General features: G+C 39.8%; 1 protein-coding gene and 1 long non-coding RNA gene across 2 annotated transcripts in view; both read right to left on the bottom strand.

Moving 5' to 3' along the window:
- The window catches only part of LOC131235313 (uncharacterized), a 76,873-nt gene that overhangs the window by 47,514 nt on the left and 4,982 nt on the right, over positions 1-24,377 (bottom strand). The gene's annotated exons all lie outside the window — the stretch shown is intronic.
- LOC131235304 (AT-hook motif nuclear-localized protein 17-like) lies at positions 16,012-17,651 on the bottom strand. The gene has a single exon (XM_058232448.1). It carries the CDS (start codon positions 17,175-17,177, stop codon positions 16,338-16,340), a length of 840 nt encoding a protein of 279 aa, XP_058088431.1. The 5' UTR covers positions 17,178-17,651; the 3' UTR covers positions 16,012-16,337.

The following is a 24,377-nucleotide window of genomic DNA, read 5'->3' as shown; positions in this document are numbered from 1 at the left end:
TCTACGTCCCTGTGGAAGCTTGAGATTTGTACAATCAGGAGTAAATGACGATGAGCGCAAGAGGGTAAGAAGAGATGAAGTGTTTGAAGGGTCATTTGGGTGCCTATGAAATCCTTTAATTGTAGAGGATTAATGAGTAAACATATCATAATAGATGTTTAGATTCGTGTAATTGCCTGTAAACCTTTAATAGGTTAAAAAGGTTTTTTAAATCTGTGTATTTTGCTATATTTTAAATTACAGATAATTCAAATACAGGCTTAACAATCCATATTTATTTATTACTATATATTGTTAACTTTTTAAAAGAAGCTTGTAGTTAACTCTTTGTTTCTTTCTCCCTCTTTATGACTAACAACTATCATTAACATTCACATTTATAACTAAGAATTAATATAAAATAAACTTAAAACATTTTATACTTAAAACTCTTCTAAAAATAAAGTAATTTAATTATTTTATAGGTATTCAAATAATCCCTAACTATAAATGGGAGAAAGAAAGAGAAAGGCATTTTTCGCTGTAGCAAAAAGAAATTTATAAAAATGATTTAATCAAAGTCAACGAGATAAGCTCAACAAAAACCTTCAGAAGAGCCTACTTTTACTCATCTGAAGTGACTTATCTGTTGAAGGAGAAAATAGAAGCACCTCTAATGGTGTGACAAAATGCATATTTACTTAGAAATAACGCACTTCTAGAATGGATTAAAACCAATAACTTAACCAAATTCGGATCCTTACTCTTGCTCCGGTGGTAGACTCTAAGGAGTATCAACACCTGGGTAAAGGGTTCGAGTATCCATAGGTGGTGAAATCCCAATACGGTGTGATTGTGTGGGTGAGTATGTGTGCGTGTGTAAAAAAAAAAACTTAACCAAATTCATGGGAAAGAAGGTCATGAGAGATATAATCCACCTAAACATAGATTCATTACATTTATTTTTATTTTTTGTGTTATGTCTAGCTATTGGATTGCAACCTAATTTACTTGCTTGCACCAAAAATTTGGATTTTACTAAACCCGTTGAGAGATTATACTCAAAAAAGTTGGCAATGAAACCATTTTAATCCTTTTCAGCTTGATAAAAAGCTGATTTTCAAAACAATATTGTGTTATTATTATAATATATTTTGTAAAATTGATGTTAAGCGGCATAGTAATGGGGTTGCCTAGGAATGTGCTACCATGAGCAGCCTTTTGCTATCGGCATGCATCATGACCATCTAATGCAGGATAATTAACCCTCCTTGTGGGCCTTGAATTTATGGGTTCCGTCCTACTCGAGTCACCCGCGTCACACGGGCCCCAAATCCATGGGTTATGTGGGCCGCTCACCTCACGTGTGCCCCCGCATTCCACAGGCTAGGGGTGCACATCAAGCCAGTAGACTTGTGGAACCGGACCAAAACTGATCCAACAGTTCGGTTTGGTCCGGTACTACACTGCACCAGTTTCGGTTTTGGTTCTAAATTTCCAAGAACCGTTGGATACGGTTTGGTTCCGGTTTAGAGTCATGTAAAACCGAACCGAACCGTGAACCGAACCGTGGATCCGAACCGTTGATTTGAATCGTGGCCCGAATTGTGGATTCGAACTTGAGATTAAAACGAAAAACCCTAATTTGTTTCACCCTACTACGTGGTGCGTCTCCCTCTCTCTCGCCATTTGCGTTCTATTGCCCAGGACCCAATCTCTCTCGCCCCTGCCCTCTCTCTCTCTCTCTCTCTCTCTCTCTCTCTCTCTCTATCTGGGTGCTGCTACGGTTGCCCAACCCCTAGTTAAACCATGCACTTATCCGCAAGTCTCTTAGATATATACAATTAAGCAAATGTATACATGTTGGCTACATGTTTCTTCAAGATGAAATTATTGGTGTGATTCTAGATTCATAGGTTCCTATGGTGGCGTTTCGAAGTTGGACTGGGAGACTCGAATGAGAACAGCTATGGAAGCAGCCAGAGGCCTAGAATACCAACATGAACATGTCAACCCTCCTTTGATTCACAGAGATTTCAAGAGCACCAACATCTTCGTGGACAAGAACTTCCATGCCAAAGTTTTAAATTTTGGCTTGGCCAAGCTTGTCATCCCTCAAAAGTGCAATTTCAGATTTTAAGAGCAGCAACATTTGCTGGATTTTTATAAGCCCAGAACTGTGGAACTGATCCGGAACTGAACCATTTTTCACGGTCCGGTTTCGGTTTGGTTCTAGGGTGCTAACGGTCCAGATCCGGTTCTGAAAATCGTAGAACCGTTAGGAACAGTTCGGTTCCGATTTCACCCCAGAACTAGACCGAACCGAACCGTATGCACGCCTTATCACAGGCCACTCCACTCGAGCTCGGTGTGAAAATACCCTCGCATTACCATCGTATCCAACAGTTCTGATCTTTGACTCTTGTATTTAATTATAAGTCTTTAAAAAGTTTACTTTTCCATGTTTGGTATTCATTTTCATATACTTTTCCAATGTTAGCTTATGTGGCATAGAATTTAGAAAATGAACAGTTTGGATCATCATATAGAATGCAAATGGTACAGCATTAGAGGGCACTGCATCCTATCACAGCTCTGTTTTTCAAATCTTCTAGCTTGGAAATCAGACCATCTCACTCCACCGGTGGGCCACAATACATGTATATGGATGACTAGAAAATATGGTTTTAGCCTCTGTTTATTTTGTACAAGGTCACCTCACTTTAGAGGAAACAACGGCTGCAATGGGAGGGATGCCCACAATAGAAATTTGCAGGCCATATGTGGGGGCCCAACTAATGTCTATATGCCATCCTATCCATTCATCAGACGTACCCCAGCAGGATGAAGGGACCCAACAAAAATCAGGCCATTTTAACTCAGATAGACTGCACTAGTGAATTTAGCTGTCTTAAGCGTGATTTTACAATGTTTCTTGGAGCATGCCCCAACTGAGTTGTGAAACATTCCTAATTTTTGAGATGTTTAGCAGAGCAGCTGATGCACGGTTGGGATTCCACATAAACCTTACGCTGGCCCTCTTAAGCTCCACCTTATTGGAACCAAAGAACGGTTGAATCAATCCCATGTCACTTCTTATATCTGTGGTGTGAGTGCGTGGGGTGTGTGTGGGGCTGAAATTGCATTAATTGGCTTTTTGGTTCTTAGAAAAACAGCCGATCCAAACCATTGAGGGTTACATACATCACCGTTAAAATTTACTAGATATGATAATCTTAGCTTATGAATATGTGGACTTCAAATACATGGTTAGGAAGAAAAATAAGGAATCATTCCATCCAAGGTGTGACCCAATAGACTAACGGTCTAGATCACCGTAGCATGGGCTCCACTTGCATAAACTGAATGCCCCAACATGCTGTGCACATTCTCGGGTCCAAAAAAGGGACGGTTAAAAACAAAAGTAGTGTATGCTCCAACTTGGAGTGCACCATTTGATGGTCCAGATCATCTCTTCAGTGTTATTTATAATTTCTTTAGTTAGAAAGTCGTGAATCCCGGCCGATGGGCAGTATCATCTCAGCCGTAAGTTGTTGAACACGGCGTCATTATTTCTGGCCATGAATATCCATTTAATCAGATCTTTGACTTCTATGCAAGTCGTCGAGTATTTTTATAATTTACTCGATTAATATTAATTTTTACTAGAATATTGAATATCAACATATGGTTTATTAAATTAAATTAAAATATGTGGTAACGTTGTTGTTGATCGACTTATCTTTTGACTTCATCCTTTATCGAATTTCATAAATATTTGATTAAATATTTTAAAATTTGTGGCTTAATATTAATTAATTATATTACAAATTTATTTATTTTTATATTTTGGGATAATTTTTATTAATTATATTAGCCATTTAAACTTTTATTTTTATTTTAGATATTATACGGAGACTGCTTTGTGGGGCCATGTATGTGTCTTATCCACTCCGTCCATCCATTTTAAGAGTTTGTTTTAAGCCCGAAGCCTTCTTCTAGTTTTTGAATTAGCTTGTTAGTACACACCTACACGTCAGTACACACACTCCATGTTAGCCACCCCCACTAGGGATCGATACCAGGAACTCAAGTGTTGAAACCACGTATGTGTGGCAGAAGCCTAACACTAAGGGCGTGTTTGGGCAGTGGGATTAAAAAGGGATTATGTGGGATGGGATTCATCTTGTCGTGTGCCAATTCCTCTCCATGTTTGGGGAGAATGGAAAAGCTTGGAATTAGATTAGATGGAATTGCATTGGTCTCGTCCCAATTTCACTCAATTTTAGCAAGTAATGTAGGTCCCACCATGATGTGTGGGCTATATCCACACTGTCCACTCATTTTTTGAGATTAATTTAGAGTTTGGGCTAAAAAATCAGACAAATCTAAAGCTCAAGTGGACCCACCATAGAGAGCAATGGGGATTGAATACTTACTGTTGAAAACTTCTTTGGAGCCACATAAGTTCATAAGTTTTGGATCTATCTCATTTTTAGGCCCATGTAATAAAACAAGGTTACAAAATGGTTTAGATATAACACGTGTGTTATTCTCAGTAATTTCAAATGATAGTAGGTCTAACTATTCAATGTACCACCGTATTACCAACAAAAAGCATGGCATTAATCTTATCCCATGGCAATGGGGACAATCGCTATCATGGGTAATAAATATGTTTTCTGAATCCCATCCCACCTGATCCCTTCTAATCCCACCGCCCGAACACGCCCTTAAAACAATGGGTGGACGTGAAAGCGACCCATGGGTGCAAGGCAGGGGATATTGATTCCAAAGCTCAAGTGGACCCTACCACATAAAACAACGGGGATATTGATTTCCACCGTTGAAACCTTATTAGGGCCCACCGTCTTATTTGTTTTCATCCAATCTGTTCATAAAGTTACATAGACAAACGGAGGCAAAAAAAAAAAAAAAACAAATATAAGATTTATGCAAAGCTTTTGTGGCCCAATGGAAGTTTTCAATGGTAGGAATTCAATTCACACTTTTTTCATGTGGTACGGTACACATGAGATTTGGATATGCTTAAATTTGGATTCATGCCTTAAAATGAACTGATAAAACGGATGGACGGCGTGGATAATACACATACATCACGGTGGACCCCACAGAGTTTACTGTGTACCATATAGTGTACTGAGTTAGTCAGTACGCAATCTGCTTCCTACGATATCCGATATATATTGGGACCGTTGACGGCCGTCGGAGTCATCCATCCACTCGTGCTCATACGTGGAAGCGACCCATGGGTGCAAGGTACGGGCCCTTTATCAAGCAATCCCTGCCGTTTATCGGGATCCATTGGAAATTCTTTTAACCTTTCATTCGTTTGTACCGTGGTGTCGACCTGATTATCGAATCGTTTGTCCACGTTGTGACCATCAGATCATTAGATAGTCCTGATTTTCACTCACGGCGTCTGAGGAGCGGGTTAGATCTCGCACAGGTGTTAATCGTCTCCACGGATTCCAAATCACACAGGAGAATGCAGAGATACGTGTTTGGCTATTAGACGCGGGGTCTGAAACTTTCTGCCTCCAACTTTGAATTTGGGTAGCTTGGAAACAACTCCGACGTGACATGACCGTAGTATGATATAAAAAACGGATACTCTGGCAGAGTATGACCATCCATGCACTTGCACTGAATAAATGCATACGTTGTAGTCGATGTATATCAACTCAATCCCTGAACCCCAGATGAGGGACATTGAAAACAAGATCGGATTAAGGAGGCAATCCTGGGCACGGCCTGGGTGGATCCCTGAATGTAGGGCCCACCGTGATGTATATGCCTTAAATCGACGCCATCCGTCCGTTTTGATAGCTCATTTTAGGGCATGATGGCAACAATGAAGCATATCCAAATCTTGGGTGGACCACGCCGCATGAAATAGTGCTGATTGAATACCCACCGTTGAAAACTTCTTTGGGGGGACGGGAATGTTTATTTGCCATTCAAGGTCACAAAGACCTGGATGAAGGGACCGCGAGAATATTAGCTTGATCCAAAACTCTTGAGGGCGACAAAAATTTTTTAATTATTAATTATCATTGTTTTCTATGATGTGGTACATCTGAGATTTGGATCTATTTCATTTTTTTTATCATGATATAGAATAAGCTTTTAAAACAGATGGACGGCATTGATGTAAGGAAAATACATCAAGGTGGGCCCCATAATCAAGAACCCACCGAAGCCCGGCCTGGCAATCGTCACCTTCAAGCGTCGGTATGGGTTGATGAATTTGGACCCTTGACCTGATTTTATTTAATGACAGCTAATTGGACGGATAGGATCATGCGTTCCGTCTATACGTGAACAAACCACAACAGCAACGAATGGGTTTCGTTAACGGTACGTCGCGCGTGTAGAGGCATTCTGCAGGCGTAGGAGTAATCATACTCTGCCGATGTATTTAATACGCGTCGATGGTCAAGTGGCTTGCAGTCCACCGTTGCAGTCCACCGCTGTGTTGATCCACAGGAGTAATATGATACTCAGGCTCTTGGAAGTTTTACACATGGCATATACTCACCGAAAGAATACCGATTATGTCTTAACGTCAAAACCCCGAGATTATATTGGTTGAATATACCAACCTTGAATGCGCGTACATTTTCTTGTGTAAATAGGATCTTCGAATATTTTTCATTTTTAACCGTCCAATGAATGTCCAACAATCCTATATACACACACACACACACACAACACTATTTACTGTCTAATTTGACAAAACTCGTGCAATTTCTGAGTGTCTGCGTATTATCCATAATACTCTGCGAGAGTATCAAAGTATTTCTCTTTTACACTAGTGGTGTCAGAGAAGTGCACTCGAGCGAGTGCACATATTCGGAATTGTGTCCTCTGGCGCTTGGAAACTTGTTATGTTTCTTCGCGATCCAAGCCGTTCATCAGGAAGATACCACTGTACAGAAGCCATATATAAAATATCATATATAAACGGTGCCCATTTGAAGATAAGCGTGTAACCAACCTAATGTTTATATCTGCCTCATGTTTTGAAGGTGGCATGCACGTGTAACCCGTTTGATGAGCGGCTTGGATCTCTCGAGATTCTACCTGAGAAGAGAGCGTGGAAAATGTGCATTCGCTAACGTTGATTGAGTACCTACTGGAACAGATGAGCGACTCAGGATAACGTTGCCACGTGCTGAGATGGTCTCGTTATTTCTACCGTCGATGTTCTCCTACCACCCTAAAAATAAGATGTTCTGCTGCATGAAGCTAGGTGGGGCCCACTTTGATGTTTGTAAGAAATTCACTCCTTCCATCCGTTTCTGCAGATCATATTAGTATATGAGACCAAAAATGAGGTCGATCCAAAACTAAAGTGGACCGCACACGAAAGGAAAAAGTGGGATGAGAAATATCTACCGTTGAAACCCCCCGGGTCCACCGTGATGTTTATATGACATCGACATAGTTCATAAGGTCGTTACTACTGGGATGAACTGAAAACAAACAAAAAAAAAAAAAAAATCGTCATCCGAAACTTCTGTGGCCCACGAATGTTTCAACGGTGGACGTTCAATCCTCACTGTTTCCTGTAATGAGAACTACTTGAGTTTTTAAGCTACCTCACATTCCGCCCATTTAATACCATGATATGGAAATACGAATGGACGGGTTGGATTTCTCACAAACATCACGGTGGGCCCCACGTAGCTTCGAAGATCCTTCCAAAGGCGTCCGGTGAGATTTGAGACTTGAAAATTTTCTTTTCGATTTTCGAAATTCAACGCGGTCAGCGTGTAGGTTCCAGCGGCGGCTACAGACGCTTCTTCGTAGGGCGCCACGGAGGCAAAACGATGACTGCGCTAGCCTGACTACGCGTACTCACGGGAACGGAATGGCTGCAACGAACTGAATACCAGCAGTAGAGATGCATCGTCATCAGACGTGTCACCATATTTCACCGTTGATAAGTCTTAAAATCTCCACCACACGTCAGTTCATCTTGGCTTGGCATAGTCGGATGAGTGGATTGGATGGTGAGATAGCTGATGGACCCGGTAGATCTCATCCACATAAACTCCATGTCTGCGGATTGGTGAGACCCTGGACTCATCCATGATGGTGTGGCCCTTACCGTGGGGCCCACTTTGATGTATGTATTCTCTATCCACGCCGTCGATCCGTTTTTCCATATCATTTAATGCATTATCCCAAAAATGAAACAGATCCAATCATCATGTGGATCATACTATAGGAAACAGTGGTGATTGACCATTAATGAGCCACCAAAGTTTTGGACCATTAATACGCCCCCAGGAAGTTTTTAATGGCAGGGCGTTCAATCACTACTGTTTTACGTGGCATGGTCCACCTGATAATTGAATCTGCTTCATTTTTTAGATAATGCCATAGAAGAATATGGAAAAACGAATGAACGGCATGCATACAAAAGACATAGATCAAGGTGGGCCCCACGGTAAGGGCCGCACCACCGTCCTGGGTGAGCCCGAGTCTCACCTAGAGAAATGCATGCCGCGTCTGTCATAGATAAATGGGATATGCTCCCACACGTGGCATAGGTGTAGTTTGATGCGACTTATTCTACCCAACCACTCATAGGCGCACATGCGGTTAATTCAGACATCCATATCAATAGATCCAAAGTCTCTTTGACTCGAAAGAGACAAATGCGTCATTCACAATCATCCTATCAGTGCATTGTGTGGGCCATTATTCATTCAATGGACGGTCCAACTTGACTAAGCTTGTGTACCAATCGAATGGTAGATAAAGTTCCAAAGCCCCATATTTGCCCAATTAAAATTTGCTCGAATTTATCCAAACACTACTCTAAGAATGCCCAAAAATAGAGGAATCGCATATATCACGCTTTTGGCACAACTAATCCATATATGTTACGCTTAAACAGGCGGTAATCGGTCCTTAGTCATGCAATCATGCCTCAATTGTAGACTCACAAAAGTTTCAACATGAGGTCATGGATTCGAGTACCCATTGCTGTGAAATTCCACACAGGTGTGGGTTTTAAAAAAAAAAAAAAACAATTAGAAGAGAAACTAAGGGTTCATTTGGCATCATAGACTTGGGAGATATGAGGGAATTTGATTCCTTGCATATGTATGGAAATTGTTCGTTAGTCACTTGAACATGATCTTATGTTTGTGGCACATTAGAGATTTGGAGTTTTATCATTTTCACCAAAATATATATTAGAGAGGGCTTGTTATAACCATTGTGTCAAACATTACAAACTTTCATTAATTAGATATATTAAATTAATTTAGTAATTAAATTCAAACCCCTATAAATATATCATGTATAATTACTTTTGGTTTAAAGTTGATTATAAATTTAGGGTGCCAAACATAATAGGAAGATTTCAAATCAAGGGTTCCAAAACTAAGGGATTTCAAATCCACGCCCCCAAACAGACCCTAAGAGTTCTCTCTCTGTCGCCCACCTTGATATTTTTTTATATATTCATGTTGTCCATCTATTTTTATAAATTATTTTACAACATGAGCTAAAAAAGAAATAGATCTAATTCAACAATTCCATAGCTATGAAATAGTATTGTCCGTTAACAGCCAACAAAAGTAAGGTGTTCAATTACCAATGCTCCAAGTAATATGGCTCACTTGAGATTAATTTGGATCTTCTTTATAGTATAGTCCACCTGATATTTGAATATTCTTCGTAGTATGGTCCACTTGTGATTTTCTAGGTTCTTACCTTAAAATGGTTTGGAAAAATGGATGCAATGGATACAAAATAAATATATCAAGGTGGGCCCCACAATAAGGGCCACACCTAATCCGCTCTCTTCTCTCTTTAGGCTAAACTCCTTTTTAGTTTTGCACCTCTTAAAAGATAAGACTCTTTAGACATGCCATGGCACAGCTGCATGGCAATCTAGACCACCGAACAATGGATAGAGCATAGACACAAATATATATATCACAATTGGAAGATAATATGATCCATCTGATTTTTTCCTTTGCATTTAGACCAATTGCTTTCTTAATTTTTAATCATTTTTTGTAGCTATAAATTAGGTAGTTAATTAGGAATATTGCTTGATCAGTGTGATTTACAGATATGTCTCATCCACATTAGGACCTGCAATTTGGATGGTTTAAATAATACATTAGTGCAAGATCTAAGGAGGATGAGTCACCCAAAATTTTCAAATGGTGTAAACTAACATCAGACCCTAGGCTCTTTTTTATATGATATATGTTCACATCCTTTCATTTTTTCAATGATTGTGCTCGCTGCATCACCAGACCATCAAATTTCAAACCTAGGCCATGAGCCTGCGAGTAGGTGTCATGAGTCTTGGCCGTGGTCCAGAACTTTGAAGAACATAGTCTAAAATTTTTGGAGATTTCCTTATAGACAACCCAAATGTGCCCCTCCATTTTTAAAATGTGTCAAATGAACATGTTCCACATTACCAACTTATAAATACTTCATTTTCCCAAGAGTTCCTTTTACCTGTTTGTTGTTCAAGATTTTGTGGGGCCAATGCAGACATGGATTGATGACTGGAACCATCGATTTTCTTTGTGTCTGAATAAATGAATTCTAGTGCAATAACACACTTCAAAAATGACACTGACCCTCAGATTAATGGGTTGCATGTGATCATTTCAAAATGTTTTTCATTTTTCCAATGTTTTATATTCATCCATGCCACTGACAAATGAAGATGAGACTGAAAAGCGTGTTACACACACACACACACACACACACACACACGGTTAGCTGGTTAGGACACACCCTACTATTAGCACAAACTCCACTATTAGCCTCCCCCACTGGGATATCCATACTAAGACCTCTGTGTTGAAACGATGTATCTTCACTTAGTCTACCACTTCAGCTATGGGTCATGGTGAAAAACTAGCTATTTTCACAATGTATCAACTCAGCGAAATTATTGCAAGATTTCAATAATATTATAAGCTCTTTTTTCTACCATTTTATCAAGAAATTTATTTATAATTTTATCTTGTTCAATATATAATTAAAATTTAAAATTATTTTATTAATTTAGAACAAATATTTTATTTTTTAACAAAATGTTATTATTCTAAAAACCTTAACATTTAAAAATCTCCATAAAAATTCTAGAGGATAATGCTTGCAAGGATGACCTAAACATATTGATGACCAAAATAACCAACTAAGCATAAAAGTTTCTCAAGTCGACTTTTATAGAGTAGAACAGAAAACATAGACACATACATCATCTAACCATTCCGGCAATTAAGCTCTAAATGTCGATATAATAAAATAGATTGGCCAACCTAGCTTAAACCATGGCTAACATAATCTCTCTATAATGCATCAATAACCTTAGTTATAAAACTCTAATAAACCCTAACATGGCGTAATAAAAAAGTGTACAATACATGCATTAGACATTCATCCTACATTGAAAAGGACATAAATTCTTACATGGCCTAATAAAAAAGTACCAAAGCTGTGGGCAACATTATCATTTCATGCAGGCACTTTTAGCCCCACCTGAAGTAGACATGTGGTTATTTTTCATTGGCCCACGTCAGGGTTAAGCCCCTCTGACCCCTGGTTAGCAATTCGTGTCCATTTCTCAGACAAAATAAAAGAGATTGTGGTCCTTGGGGTCTATTCATGGTTTAAAAAGTCATAGTGGCTGGTAGAGCAAGAACTACTCTCCAACGGCCTGTCGTGCTAATAACGACTGTTCCACCGTTGCTTTCTAATCTAACAACATTGCATGCCTAGGCCAAACGGGAAAAGATGAAAACTTTAATACCCTTGAAGAGTTTGATGGTGTGTAGGCATGGACCGTTGAATCATACATGTGGCGTGAATCGTACACCGTCCATATGGTGGTCCCACTTTGAATGGGCCATATGGCAAATATTATAAAGAAATGAATGTCCTGCCTTATTGAATGAATAGCTAGTTATTCGAATCTAACAAGCAAATATTCATTGATAAGTGTTTGGGTTTGTTTAATCAGTCGTGGCCCCATCCTAAAGGTGGGCCCAAAGATCAGACACTTGCGAGAGAAGCTACTTTTTTACAGCTACGGTGTATACTCTACACGTAGGATTACAGCCCCTTCAACAACTGGAAGAATGCTACCCGCCTCGCACATGCTCATCTACGGTTGTAAGTACAATTCAATCAGAAGTCTGATCATACCTTATAAGAATTGCACTGACTGGACAATCTCAGCCATCAAATCGGAGGACTTTTTCCTGTTGAATGTGGACGGTTGCTATTTTTTTTAATTTTTGAACCATCTATTGGTAGGAAGGACACTGATCGGACAGTTAGAATGATAAGCTTGTATTATATATGGGCCATTTGAGAGAACCTATTCAAGCGGTTCAATCAATTACACGTGGACATATTGTGGTGGTGGATGGTGGGTAGTGGGGCCCATGATATATCTATGTAAACAAGCAAGTTCGGTAGGAGATTAGTCTTTATCTACTGGGACCTAATTCTAAGAATGGCATTGAGACCTTATAACAGCCAATGGGCATCAACGTCATGCAATGAAGAGGGCCAAAGACCGGAGGTGAGTTGCGTGTAACCTGTGTTATACGTAGCCCGTGCAACCCAAAGCTCTGTGGGACCTACTGCAATGTTCATGTAACATCTACTCCGTCCATCGATTACTTCAGGATGTAAGCCCAAAAAATGAGATGGATCCAAATTCAAATAGGCCACACAGCAGGAATTGTGGGAAGGGAAATGCCGACCATTGAAACCTTCCTGGAGCCCACAGTAATTTTTATATGCAATCTAACCTGTTCACACGGTGAATCCCATCAGGATCTAGGGTAAAGAAAAATATATATATCATCCAGATCCAAAATTCCATGGTCCAGATGAGGTTTCCATGGTAGGAATTCAATCACTACTGTTTCTTGTGGTGTAGCTCGTTTGAGTATTGGGTCTGCTTTATTTTTGGGCCCACACTTTAAATTTATCTAATAAAGCTGATGGACGGAGTGGATGTACTCAAAAATTACTATGGGCTCTGTCTAGCAGGGGTTGCACGCAACCCACATCCACATGGATAATGTTGCAATGAAACAACGAGTGGCTTTAGCAAATGATGCTTCATGGACTTAGTAATTGTAACCATGGTCCGCGTGCCATTGAAATTTAATCGTCCAAAATGTGGGGTCCACCGTAGGTAGCTCAAAAAAATGGCACCAATCCAATGATCAAAACGACCCCATCTACAGGCTTCATTGACAGCCGTTTGTTTATAATAACATACGAGGACCATCTTAAAACAACCTACAAACCGTTGGATTTGGAAATGTTTCAATCAGTCGCGTGAACCCTGCTGTCTACGTGGACAAATGGTGCTGTTTTGGACGTCTTGGATCCATTACGGTACAGATCCCGAGAAAATCCAACGCCTACCCCGCTATCTGGAATGAGAACTGATCGCCTGCAGGCAACTGTACCACAACTTGTGGTACGATGCAAACTTTCCTGCCAACACGCCACCTCTTTAGAAAATCAGTCCCATGAAAATGATAGGCCCCACCATAAACATCAGCTTTTTCGAAACTCGTGCTGATCCGTTCACTGGGTGTGACAAGCCCGAAACCGTCGGTTGTCGATTCATTCCTTTAGTGTGGCCCACCTGACCGTAAGATCGTCCTGATTTGCGTCCCACTCGTTCTTCACGGTGGGTACTGCCTCTTTAATGGTAATGATGTCCCAAAAAAATGGAGTGTTGGGGGTAAGATTGTACGCTACCAACAAGTTGTGGTACCTTGCTTGCTGGTGATATGTTCCAACATGGATTATGGACGGTCCAGGTGGAAATCATAAATAGATGGGAGTGCACCCAGGGCAGTCGTATCGCTTGCAATGACTCGGCTGCTTGAGAGTGTGGCCACGGATCCGACTCTGCACACACGTGCCAATTGGAACACGTGTGCAAGATCTGCACCATCATCATGTACATCGGAAGAATCAGGCCCTTTCATCTATCGCGTGGGCCACATGTCACCAGAAACTGTTAGTCAATTCCTTTTCACCGTCCATTTTTTATCTGATTATGTTTGGACCACCTCAGATTCAGATCTGCCCAATTTCCATGCCTAGCAACATAGATGGTGGGGCCTACCAGATGAACGACTCAGATATCGAACCCACTCACAACATTGCCGCATGTGGTCAGAGTTGGATTCGGATAGCACATGTGACTTAGCGCACCCATCTTTAAGTACAAGAGCAGAAACAGTGACTTTATCCTCGATACGCCAATTTTCAGTGTATAGCATTATCCGTCACCATCAGAAATGACCACATACAAGCACTGGACGTGGACTTTATGTACAGCGTTGTCTATTATGCTAACGTGTCGATTATGCAGAACATCCGTACCACGCGGGTGGTGGGCCACACCATGAACGTCATGTAGGAAGAGGCATTATAGGATCTGGACGTATCAAAACGTGAAGTGTCCTGATTCAGCTATCCGAACATATGGGGCCAATGGTTCAATGAATCCGACGGTGATCTGATTAATCTACCAAAACTAAAAGTAAGCTAGGTTCATCCCACATCCTCAGTGGGCCAGACATGATTAACGGTCTGGATCAACGAAGACATGGCCCTACTAGTAAGTCCAGTGCAATAGTACGGTTCGTCGACCTTGTAGAATAAGGTTATCTTACAACTGCGTGTTTGGGGCCCAGTAACGTGTGTTTATGAAATCTACTCCATCCATCATGTGTGACCTCCAATGTTCTCCTTGGAGGTGAAAAATAGGGACAACCCAAAAATCAGACGAGTCACACCATGTAAATAAAATCATACTTAAAACGACTACAATCCCATGGCATGGCCCACATGTGATCGGAGTGGTTGATTTTTACGAGGTGTCCATTCAACCTGGTGGGGCCCATCGAAGAAATGATTGGATAGCATATAGAAAACACGATAGCACAGGGAAGGTTCTAGTGGTGGGCGTCACCAACCCAACCATTCCCCGTAGTCCTGAAAGATAAGACTTTATGAAAGGAGTGGATTTGGACCCTACATCACGGTGGGCAACACACGTAATTACAGAAGAAGCTTACCCTACAATAGCCGTTGAGAGACAGGCGTCCAGACGAAATGTACAAGAAAATCAAACGGAGAAAATAGTGTAATCTTGCAGCAAAGGACGAATGGCAGTGAATGAGAAAGCAAAGAATGTTAATTTCCGTTCAGAGCACGGGGAATTGCTTTTGGCAGAGAGGGATGGAGGGAAGGGAAGAATACTGAGAAGATAGACCAAGTACACATGCAAATAAAAGTGAGTTTTCTTCACTGAAAAAGAGAGGGCCCAGTCCATCGTACGGTCTCAAACGCTCGAAAGAGAGAGAGAGAGAGAGAGAGAGAGAGAGAGGCTCTCGCGTGAGCATCTTCCTTGGCTTGCAGACCTGCTAAAAACTGCACCGGTGGAGCGTGGAGAGACCCTAACCACACCCTTCTCCTTGCCTATGGTGATAGTTCACTGCCATTTTCTAACCAAGTATATTTCTCACAAAAATTTTAAATAAAATAAAAATAAATAAAAAAATTCTAACCCATATGTGGGCCTCATTTCAAAACCATCCCACCTGAATTTAAACCATCGGCAATAATAACTTCTAGCTAGCCAATTTGGGCTATACTCCAACCAAAGTGGTCCCCACGAATTGGATGTCTAAACATCATGGTGGGTCCCAGGCAGGTTTCAATAGTGAGTGTCTCCATTCGGTGGGGCCATCCCTCGTGTTTGGCCTCAACGAAACGGATGGACAGTGTGGATACAACACAAACATCGTGGTGGCCCCCACAGAGCTTTGGGTTAACCAAGCCAAGCCGAGAAAAAGACAGATGAGAGAAGAAAATAACATTCACGTCCTCCCACTGCACTGTATCTCAAAATCCAATGCACCTCCATTATCTAAACCCCACAGAACAGAGAGAGAGAGAGAGAGAGAGAGAGAGAGAGAGAGAGAGAGGAACTTCAAAGATAACAGAGAATATCATCCAAGGAAAAACCTATTCTTTGAGTTTGAGCATTTCTCCTAAAAACTACACCATTTTGATAGATACACGCACCCTTCTTCTTTTTTTAAACTTTCGACTAGACAATACTACAAACAGTACTGCTGTATTATCAGAAGTAGAAAAAAGAAGGCGTGTCTATCATTCAGGTGGGTGTGAATATCAATCCCCTACCTAAATCCTAATCCATTAATAAAATTCCAAAAAAGTAATTAAAAAAAAAAAAAAACTGAAAGTAGAATGAAATTACAGAAAAGCCACTCCTAGTAGTGCGGTGGAGGAGGTTGCTGTCTTGCAGTAGGTGCCCATATAACATGAGATGGAAGATGAGAGCTGTATATAGACATTGCGCCACCACCACTACCACCAGCAGACTCCATTGTAGGTGTTTGAAGAATGGCGGTGTCAACAACAGCAGTAGAAATCCCCGTTGTAGTAGCTGAAACTTCATCTTCAATCGGCAAGCGATGAAACGTTGGGGTTGTGAAAGCAGCAGCGACGATAATCACAGTCCCAGCTGCGAGTAGAGATCCCACCACAAATCCTCCAAAGATCTGGCCCTGGGCCCCAGCAAGCGATATGGAGAAACCGTTACCGTCCAATGAGAAAGGAGATGGCGATGATGATGATGATGATGATGATGATGGAGGTAGGAATGTAGCAGAGAGGGAGAGAATATCGAATCGGCCATGGAATGTGACGGTGGCTCCCGGCGTTGTGGATGGTTGGCGGAGGGTGACGTTAGCGACGGTGCCGGTGCCGGTGAGGACGCAGAGGCCGATGCTGTGGCGACGGGCGAAGCAGGAGATGGCGTCGACGACATCGATTCCGCCGGGGATTTGGAGGATGTGAGGTTGGAGGGCGGAATCGGCGTCGCGGGTGATGATGATTGGGGGTTTGGGTTTGTTCTTTGAGCCTGGAGGACGGCCTCTTGGCCTGCGGACTACCTCAATGGTTGCTCCCTCAGTGCCGCTTCCTTCTTTCTTTGTTTTCTTCGTGTTGGTGCCATTGTTTCCTCCGCTGCTGGGGCTCTCTTCTTCTTCCGAGGTTTGGCATTCTCTAATTGGGTAGTGTTGCTGATGCTTTGATAAATCTCCTTTCATTCTCACTACAAATGAGAGAGAGAGATAGATAGAGAGAGAGAGAGGTTTGTTTGGATGGGGTTGATGGAATTTCTTATATTATTTAAATATCATATATATCCGCCGGGGGCGGCGGATGTGGGTGAGCTTTGAAACCAAGTAAAGATAGATCAGGAAAAGTGATGTGGATTGGAGGTAGAGTGATTTTTTTTTTTTTTCTGTCTTCTGCTGTTGTTAGCTCAACTTCACTACACCGCCCATTTCTCTCTCCTATTTTTTCTTCTCTTTCTCTCTCTTTCTCCCTCTTTCTTCTTTCTTCTTTCTTCTTCCTCTAGGATCTGAAATGGAGAGAGAGAGAGAGAGAGAGAGAGAGAGATAGAGAGAGAATGGGTGTGTAGGCCGACCGGGTCGAGTGACAATGACCAGAGATGTCCTGCTTTTGAACCCTCTCTCTTCTATCCCTTGCTTAAAGTAAAATCGCCCACATCCTTTGACGAAAAGATTATACTTGATGAAATCTGTATTTTCTTCCTCTTCTCTCTCTTTTCCTTAGCCACGTCTGCTTTTCACTCCACCAGGTTGTCGTTTCGTGAGGTTTATTTCTGGATGAGAGTTGGTGTGATAGTCCGCAGGATTACTAAATTATGTAGCCCTCAGGCTCCAACAGGCTATGTTTAGCAGCCCACTGGGGCCATCCATGGATGGACGTGTCAGGAATCCTTTTTTGGCACACATTAGCGAGCATGGCACACGATTGGGATCCACGCAGTTTATGTCACCGAATAAGCCTCAACAATCAAACACATGGTAGGGCTGTAAACAAACCGGGTTAGCTCGGTTAGCTCGCTCGACTTGACTTGAAAAAGTTTGATTCAATTGGGTTTGAAATTGAGTTTGAGCTGTTTTTTAAGCTAAAAAAAAATTCAAACCGAATTTGAGCTTGTTCGAGCTCAACTCGACTTAGATCAAACCCCAACTCGAATCGAACTCAAGTCAAACTAGTTTACTGACTCAATTACCTTGGTATTGATGTTGCTCACCATGTGTTTGATGAAACGACTCTAGTTCAGTGACTCAATTACCTTGGTATTGATGTTGCTCACCATGTGTTTGATGAAACGACTCGATGAAGTGTCAGCGAGTGACAAGGAAGGTATGTATATGAAACAAATATCCTTTTTTTTTTTAACTTTATTTTGATGATGCCTACAAGGTGTTTGATGAAATACATATAAAATCGTTACTATCGTTTTACATACCGTGAGAATTTGAAGGTGCAGTCTATGTGTTTGTGAAAATGTTGCATTGGTGAACTTAGCTTGAATTGGCCCGAGCTGTTGACCGAACCGAGCCGAGCAAGCCAATCAAGCTTGAGGACCGGACCGAGCCGAGTCGAGTTGTGCCAAGCTCGACTCGTGTACACCTCTAACACATGGCCATATGTATGATGAAGAGCTTGAATTTAGATTTCATGTGTGGTTATGATTGTGTTTGTATGCTAGAGTCACACTCAACTCAGTATTTAATTGAACGCTGATGACCAGTGCTAAAATAAATGTGCAGATTTGATTTTTAAAATTCAACTATGGAATCAATTATTGATTGTGATCCGCGATCAAACCATTTAGGAAAGGGCAGGGATTAATCATTTTTAATAAATTACTTTTGCTCTGTGGCTTTAGGACTTTTATTTTATTAGCAATTGCAATTTAATTCTCAAAAAAATAAAGATAAGTAAATATTAATAAATAAATAAAAGTAAACAATGTTGATAATATTTGAATATGTAATTACTACAATTGATAAAATAAAACATAAACTAGAAAAATAAGCAAACAAGAGAAATACTTGGTTCAATTGAGCGAATGGTCAACATGATATAATGAGAGATACATGATCATCTAATTAAAATTCAATTGATTGACTTCTAACAACTTAGAAGTGTGGACATTTAATATAATTATACAATACTGTAGCATTGGCATTGGACAATAACAATCTATTATAAGAATTAGTTAGTTACATAGTCATGAGGACTACCATAAAAGTTGGTGGTGGGTCCAATACTCCTTCGAAAATACGCTTTGTCAATGAGTCGCCTCTCAAGCCGATTTTCTGCTGTAAAATGTAAGATTGGGTCGGATGTTTGTGTCTTCCCTCTTAAGAGAATTGATATAATACATCACGCCCTACTGTAATTTGATAACCACAAATCAGGTTACATCCATGACGTTTTAAAATCCAAAAATAAATCAAATTAAAAAAAAAAAAATTCTATATCTAAACATTTGAATATTAGAGTTGAATGCGACAATTGAAAATCTTCTTCTCATTTTTTGCTGAAAATATATTTATATTTATAATTAATGCTCCTTAAGACTATCATATCTTTTATAAAGTAAAATATATATATAAATAAATAAAAAAAGGATTAAAGAACACTTTAGCTTTTAAATACTTGAATTTTCCACAAAAAGTCTTCTGCTCTTTAAATAACACTTATGTCTTGAGCTAGATATTGATAGTCAAAATCATCTATTCAGCATTGTTTTTGTGGGCTGCGTATCATAGTCTACAATATTTAACGTTTTCATCATTGGACCAGTCAGATGATGGGCCTAATGGGCAGCTGCACGCGCTTCATTATAAATAGAAAACGAAGCCAAGAGAAATGATTGTTAGTTATTACACATCTTGAATTAGGGTTTACATGGCCTTCATCATCACATGGTAAATACCATCAAACGGCTGTTGCATGCTACAATTGCCTACGTGATATGGACGTGCATGTGAGGTATAGGAGCCATTCATCAGGCGATGAGATCCTCGCCATCCAAGTTTGTCCAAGAATCAGGCTGGTTTGACCATTAGGCAAGTGCCATGTGCACGTACGTCGAATCTGGACCATGCTCCATTTCTCAACGGTCCTTTTTTCTTTTTATTTTTCATATGCATGTGGCCCACCTGACTGCAAGACCGGCCTGATCTTACCTGGTGGGGCCCACCAGATGAGAAAGGAAAATTGGCGCGTGTGCAGATACAAGGAACCTTGTAATGCACGCATATCCCTAGCATGGAGTAGGGTCTATGGAAACCCCAGCCGCAGTTTTTCCACTTGAGAAACGATTACATCTAGCTATTGTACGTGACCTTTCGCATCCATCCACTTTAGTCTCGTTAATATGTAACTCGTGTGGAACATCTGATCCGGGAAAAAAGTGAACCACACCATGTTGATCACATGTTACTATGATCAAACCGATCTACTTATTAGGTGGCCCACAACAGTGCACTGAGTCACCATCAGCTGAGCATGATTTTTAAGTTATATCCGGTGCGATGAATGGATCAGCGTGCAATCACCATGGGTTGGCCCACCTTTTTAACAATGGGATGTCCCATACATGAGACAGATGGGCAGAAAAGAAATAGGTGCAGGTGAAGCTCTGGTACATATGCTGTACGTAGTCATCTCTATTTCCACGTTCTCAATTGTGCTGGTTTGATATTTGGAATCATTTGAATAGCCAAAGTCAAAGGTTTTTACGAGTGCATTGAATCGGGACGGACCGTCACCGTAAAATCTAAGGTACAATGAGACATGGCACTTTTTTTTTTTCTTCGTCTTTCGGACCCGACAAGGGGTAACCATTGAATGAGATGAGAGGAATCGAATTTGGTGCACACTCCCTAGAGTGTGGTGAGGCTGAAGAAGATGTCACATGCATGCTAGGGGTTATATATGTTAGAATTTGATGTTTGAATACACTGAAAAATATAAAAAATAAATTTATGGAAAATTATTTCACTATGCTGTATCACGTATAAAATATGTTTTCCTTAAAGCGTGATTCACCCACTTATCAAGCCAAAGTCAAAAGTTTTTATGAGTGCATTGAATCGGGATGGACTGTCGCTGTAAAATCTAACGTACCGTGAGACATGGCACTTTTTTTTTTTTCTTCTTCTTTTGGACCCGACAAGGGGTAACCATTGAATGAGATGAGAGGAATCAAATTTGGTGCACACTCCCTGTAGTGTGGTGAGGATGAAGAAGATGTCACATGCATGCCAGGGGTTATGTATGTTAGAATTTGATATTTGGATACACTGAAAAATATTAAAAATAAATTTACGAAAAATTATTTCACTATGCTGAATCACGTATAAAATACGTTTTCCTTAAAGCGTGATTCGCCCCCTTATCAAGCCAAAGTCAAAAGTTTTTATGAGTGCATTGAATCGGGATGGACTGTCGCTGTAAAATCTAAGGTACCGTGAGACATGGCACTTTTTTTTTTTTTTCTTCTTCTTTTGGACCTGACAAGGGGTAACCATTGAATGAGATGAGAGGAATCAAATTTGGTGCACACTCCCTGTAGTGTGGTGAGGATGAAGAAGATGTCACATGCATGCCAGGGGTTATGTATGTTAGAATTTGATGTTTGGATACACTGAAAAATATAAAAAATAAATTTACGGAAAATTATTTCACTATGCTGAATCACGTATAAAATACGTTTTCCTTAAAGCGTGATTTGCCCCCTTATCAAGCCAAAGTCAAAAGTTTTATGAGTGCATTGAATCGAGATGGACTGTCGCTGTAAAATCTAACATACCGTGAGACATGACACTTTTTTTTTTTCTTCTTCTTCTTCTTTTAGACCCGACAAGGGGTAACCATTGAATGAGATGAGAGGAATCGAATTCAGTGCACATCCCCTGCAGTGTGGTGAGGCTGAAGAAGATGTCACATGCATGCCAAGGGTTATGCATGTTAGAATTTGATGTTTGGATACACCGAAAAATATAAAAAATAAATTTATGAAAAATTATTTCACTAGGTTGAATCACGTATAAAATACGTTGTCCTTAAAGCGTGATTCGCCCCCTTATCAAGCCAGAGTCAAAGGTTTTTACGAGTGCATTGAATCGGGACGAACTGTCACTGTAAAATCTAACGTATCGTAAGACATGACACTTTTTTTTGTTCTTCTTCTTCTTCTTTTGGACCCGACAAGGGGTAACCATTGAATGAGATGAGAGGAATCGAATTTGGTGCACACTCCCTGCAGTGTGGTGAGGCTGAAAAAGATGTCACATGCATGCTAGGGGTTATGCATATTAGAATTTGATGTTTGGATACACCGAAAAATATAAAAAATAAATTTACGAAAATTTATTTCACTAAGCTGAATCACGTATAAAATATGTTGTCTTTAAAGCGTGATTCGACCCCTTATCAACTGCTGATGGGTTACAGCACGCACTTTGCAACACGATGCGCACGTGTGAAGTGCAAAGTGCGTCATCTAGAGCCACTATAGCCACACTGCCCTCGCCCACGCCCGTGCCTGAGCGCACGCGTGCATGTGTAGCACTGGAACATGCAACCCAAGTATCATCTTCTCCAAAAACTCCAAGTAAGAATACTCTTCACAAGATCTCATATAAACCACACAACTTTTCTTTACATTTCTGATGTGGGACAAAGCACACATACCACACTTTTTAATTCAAAATTTTCAAAAAACGTTTTGGCGGGAAATTCCTGAAATTTTAAAAATTTTGAATTTTCATTTTTTTAAAACCACTGATTTTTAACAATGCAAACTAAGATTTAGTTGGTGCACATGCACCTTTCCTATAGTGCATATGATTATCGGCTAAAATTATTGTCTGATGTCTTAAATATGTTTGTAACTGAGTTTGTTGATGGAATTAACGGCCACTTGATCCTATTGAGAAAATTTTCATTTTTGGGATTTGCTCGACATACATCGATGACACTCGATATGGTTGAGGCTCTCATTGATCGACTGACACAATTTTGTAAAATTGTGAGTTTTGTTTTCTATTTTGATTTTTAACATATTAATTAAAGGATTTGTAATTGGGAATTATGGTAAAAAGAAAAATGTATCTAGGGCTTTTGGGGAGCAAAGGGAGTTCAAAATTAGGTTTTTTGTCATATTCGGAGTATATTATTGATCAGTGAGCTTTTCCATCTCTTGTCAGCATTGATTTCATAGTGGATTGACAGTTGCTTTGTGCCATAGTTTTTTTCCCGTATAGGTTTTTCCAGATAAAACCTTGTGTTTTGTTTATACTTGGTTTAATTGATCTCTTATTATTTGATTATAACTCGGGATTAGTTTCACATGTTTCTCAACAAGTAATATCATAAATAATGTTGAGGCTTTTGAGTTTATTGAATTTGAAAACATGTTTTCTAAGAGATCTAATATTAAGTATGAAAAGAATGACTTTACTCAAAGAAATAATTTTGAACTATAAAATATTAAGATAAGAGATCTTTTAATTTAACAAGGATTGCAACATTCTTTCCTTGGCAAGGTGAAGCGTCATGTATTTATGATAGATGAAGAATGGAATGAACTAGAAAACTTGATACAATTGTGTCTAACAGACAATATCCTAAATCAAAATATTGCCACATATTTATGAACGAAACTGGATAGTTTGTACGTGAAGAAATTCCTGGACGATAATTTGTATCTTAAGAAACAGTTGTACAATCTCAAGATGACAAATGTATCTAATGTTAACGAACACATGAGCACATTCAGCGAACTGCTCTATAAATTGATGAATGTAAAAATTAAGATCGGAGATAAAGATTAAGGCTTAATTATGCTGAATTCACTTCCTACCATCTTATGAGAATCTTATATACACCCTGATCCACTATAGGAATACCATCGATATGAAATTTGTCATCTTAACCACTTATGAGAAGCAATTGAGAAGGAAAGACAATAGCGAGGGTACCTCTACAGATTCATTAATTATCAGGGGAAAACATGTTAATTCTTTATTTTCGGCAAATTATACCTATTATTTATTTACCTTTTGTAATTTACACTTACTATAATTTTTATAGACTCTAATTTTTATAGACCTTTTGAAATAACTTATAATAAAATTTTTGATGGAGAGAGGAGTACCGTTGCTTTGTAGAATAATTTATAGTTAAAATTTATAGGCATAAAAATGGTACTTCAGATATCTTTCACATAAAATAAGCATACTCTCTCATGGTCTCTTTTTACTAAGGGCCAATTTGTGTTTCAATTTACAAAGAAAATGTATTGTAACTAATATTTGTGTTTTACCTCATTCATGTATGCATGACCTTGCAAAAACTGTGGGGTCCACTATGACATATATTTCATATCTATGTTCGTCCATTCCTAAATT

This window comes from Magnolia sinica, chromosome 2 (assembly GCF_029962835.1).
Source record: "Magnolia sinica isolate HGM2019 chromosome 2, MsV1, whole genome shotgun sequence".
Lineage (NCBI taxonomy): Eukaryota > Viridiplantae > Streptophyta > Magnoliopsida > Magnoliales > Magnoliaceae > Magnolia > Magnolia sinica.
Note: the sequence above shows the minus strand (reverse complement) of the source record. Positions and strands in the feature narration are given on the sequence as shown.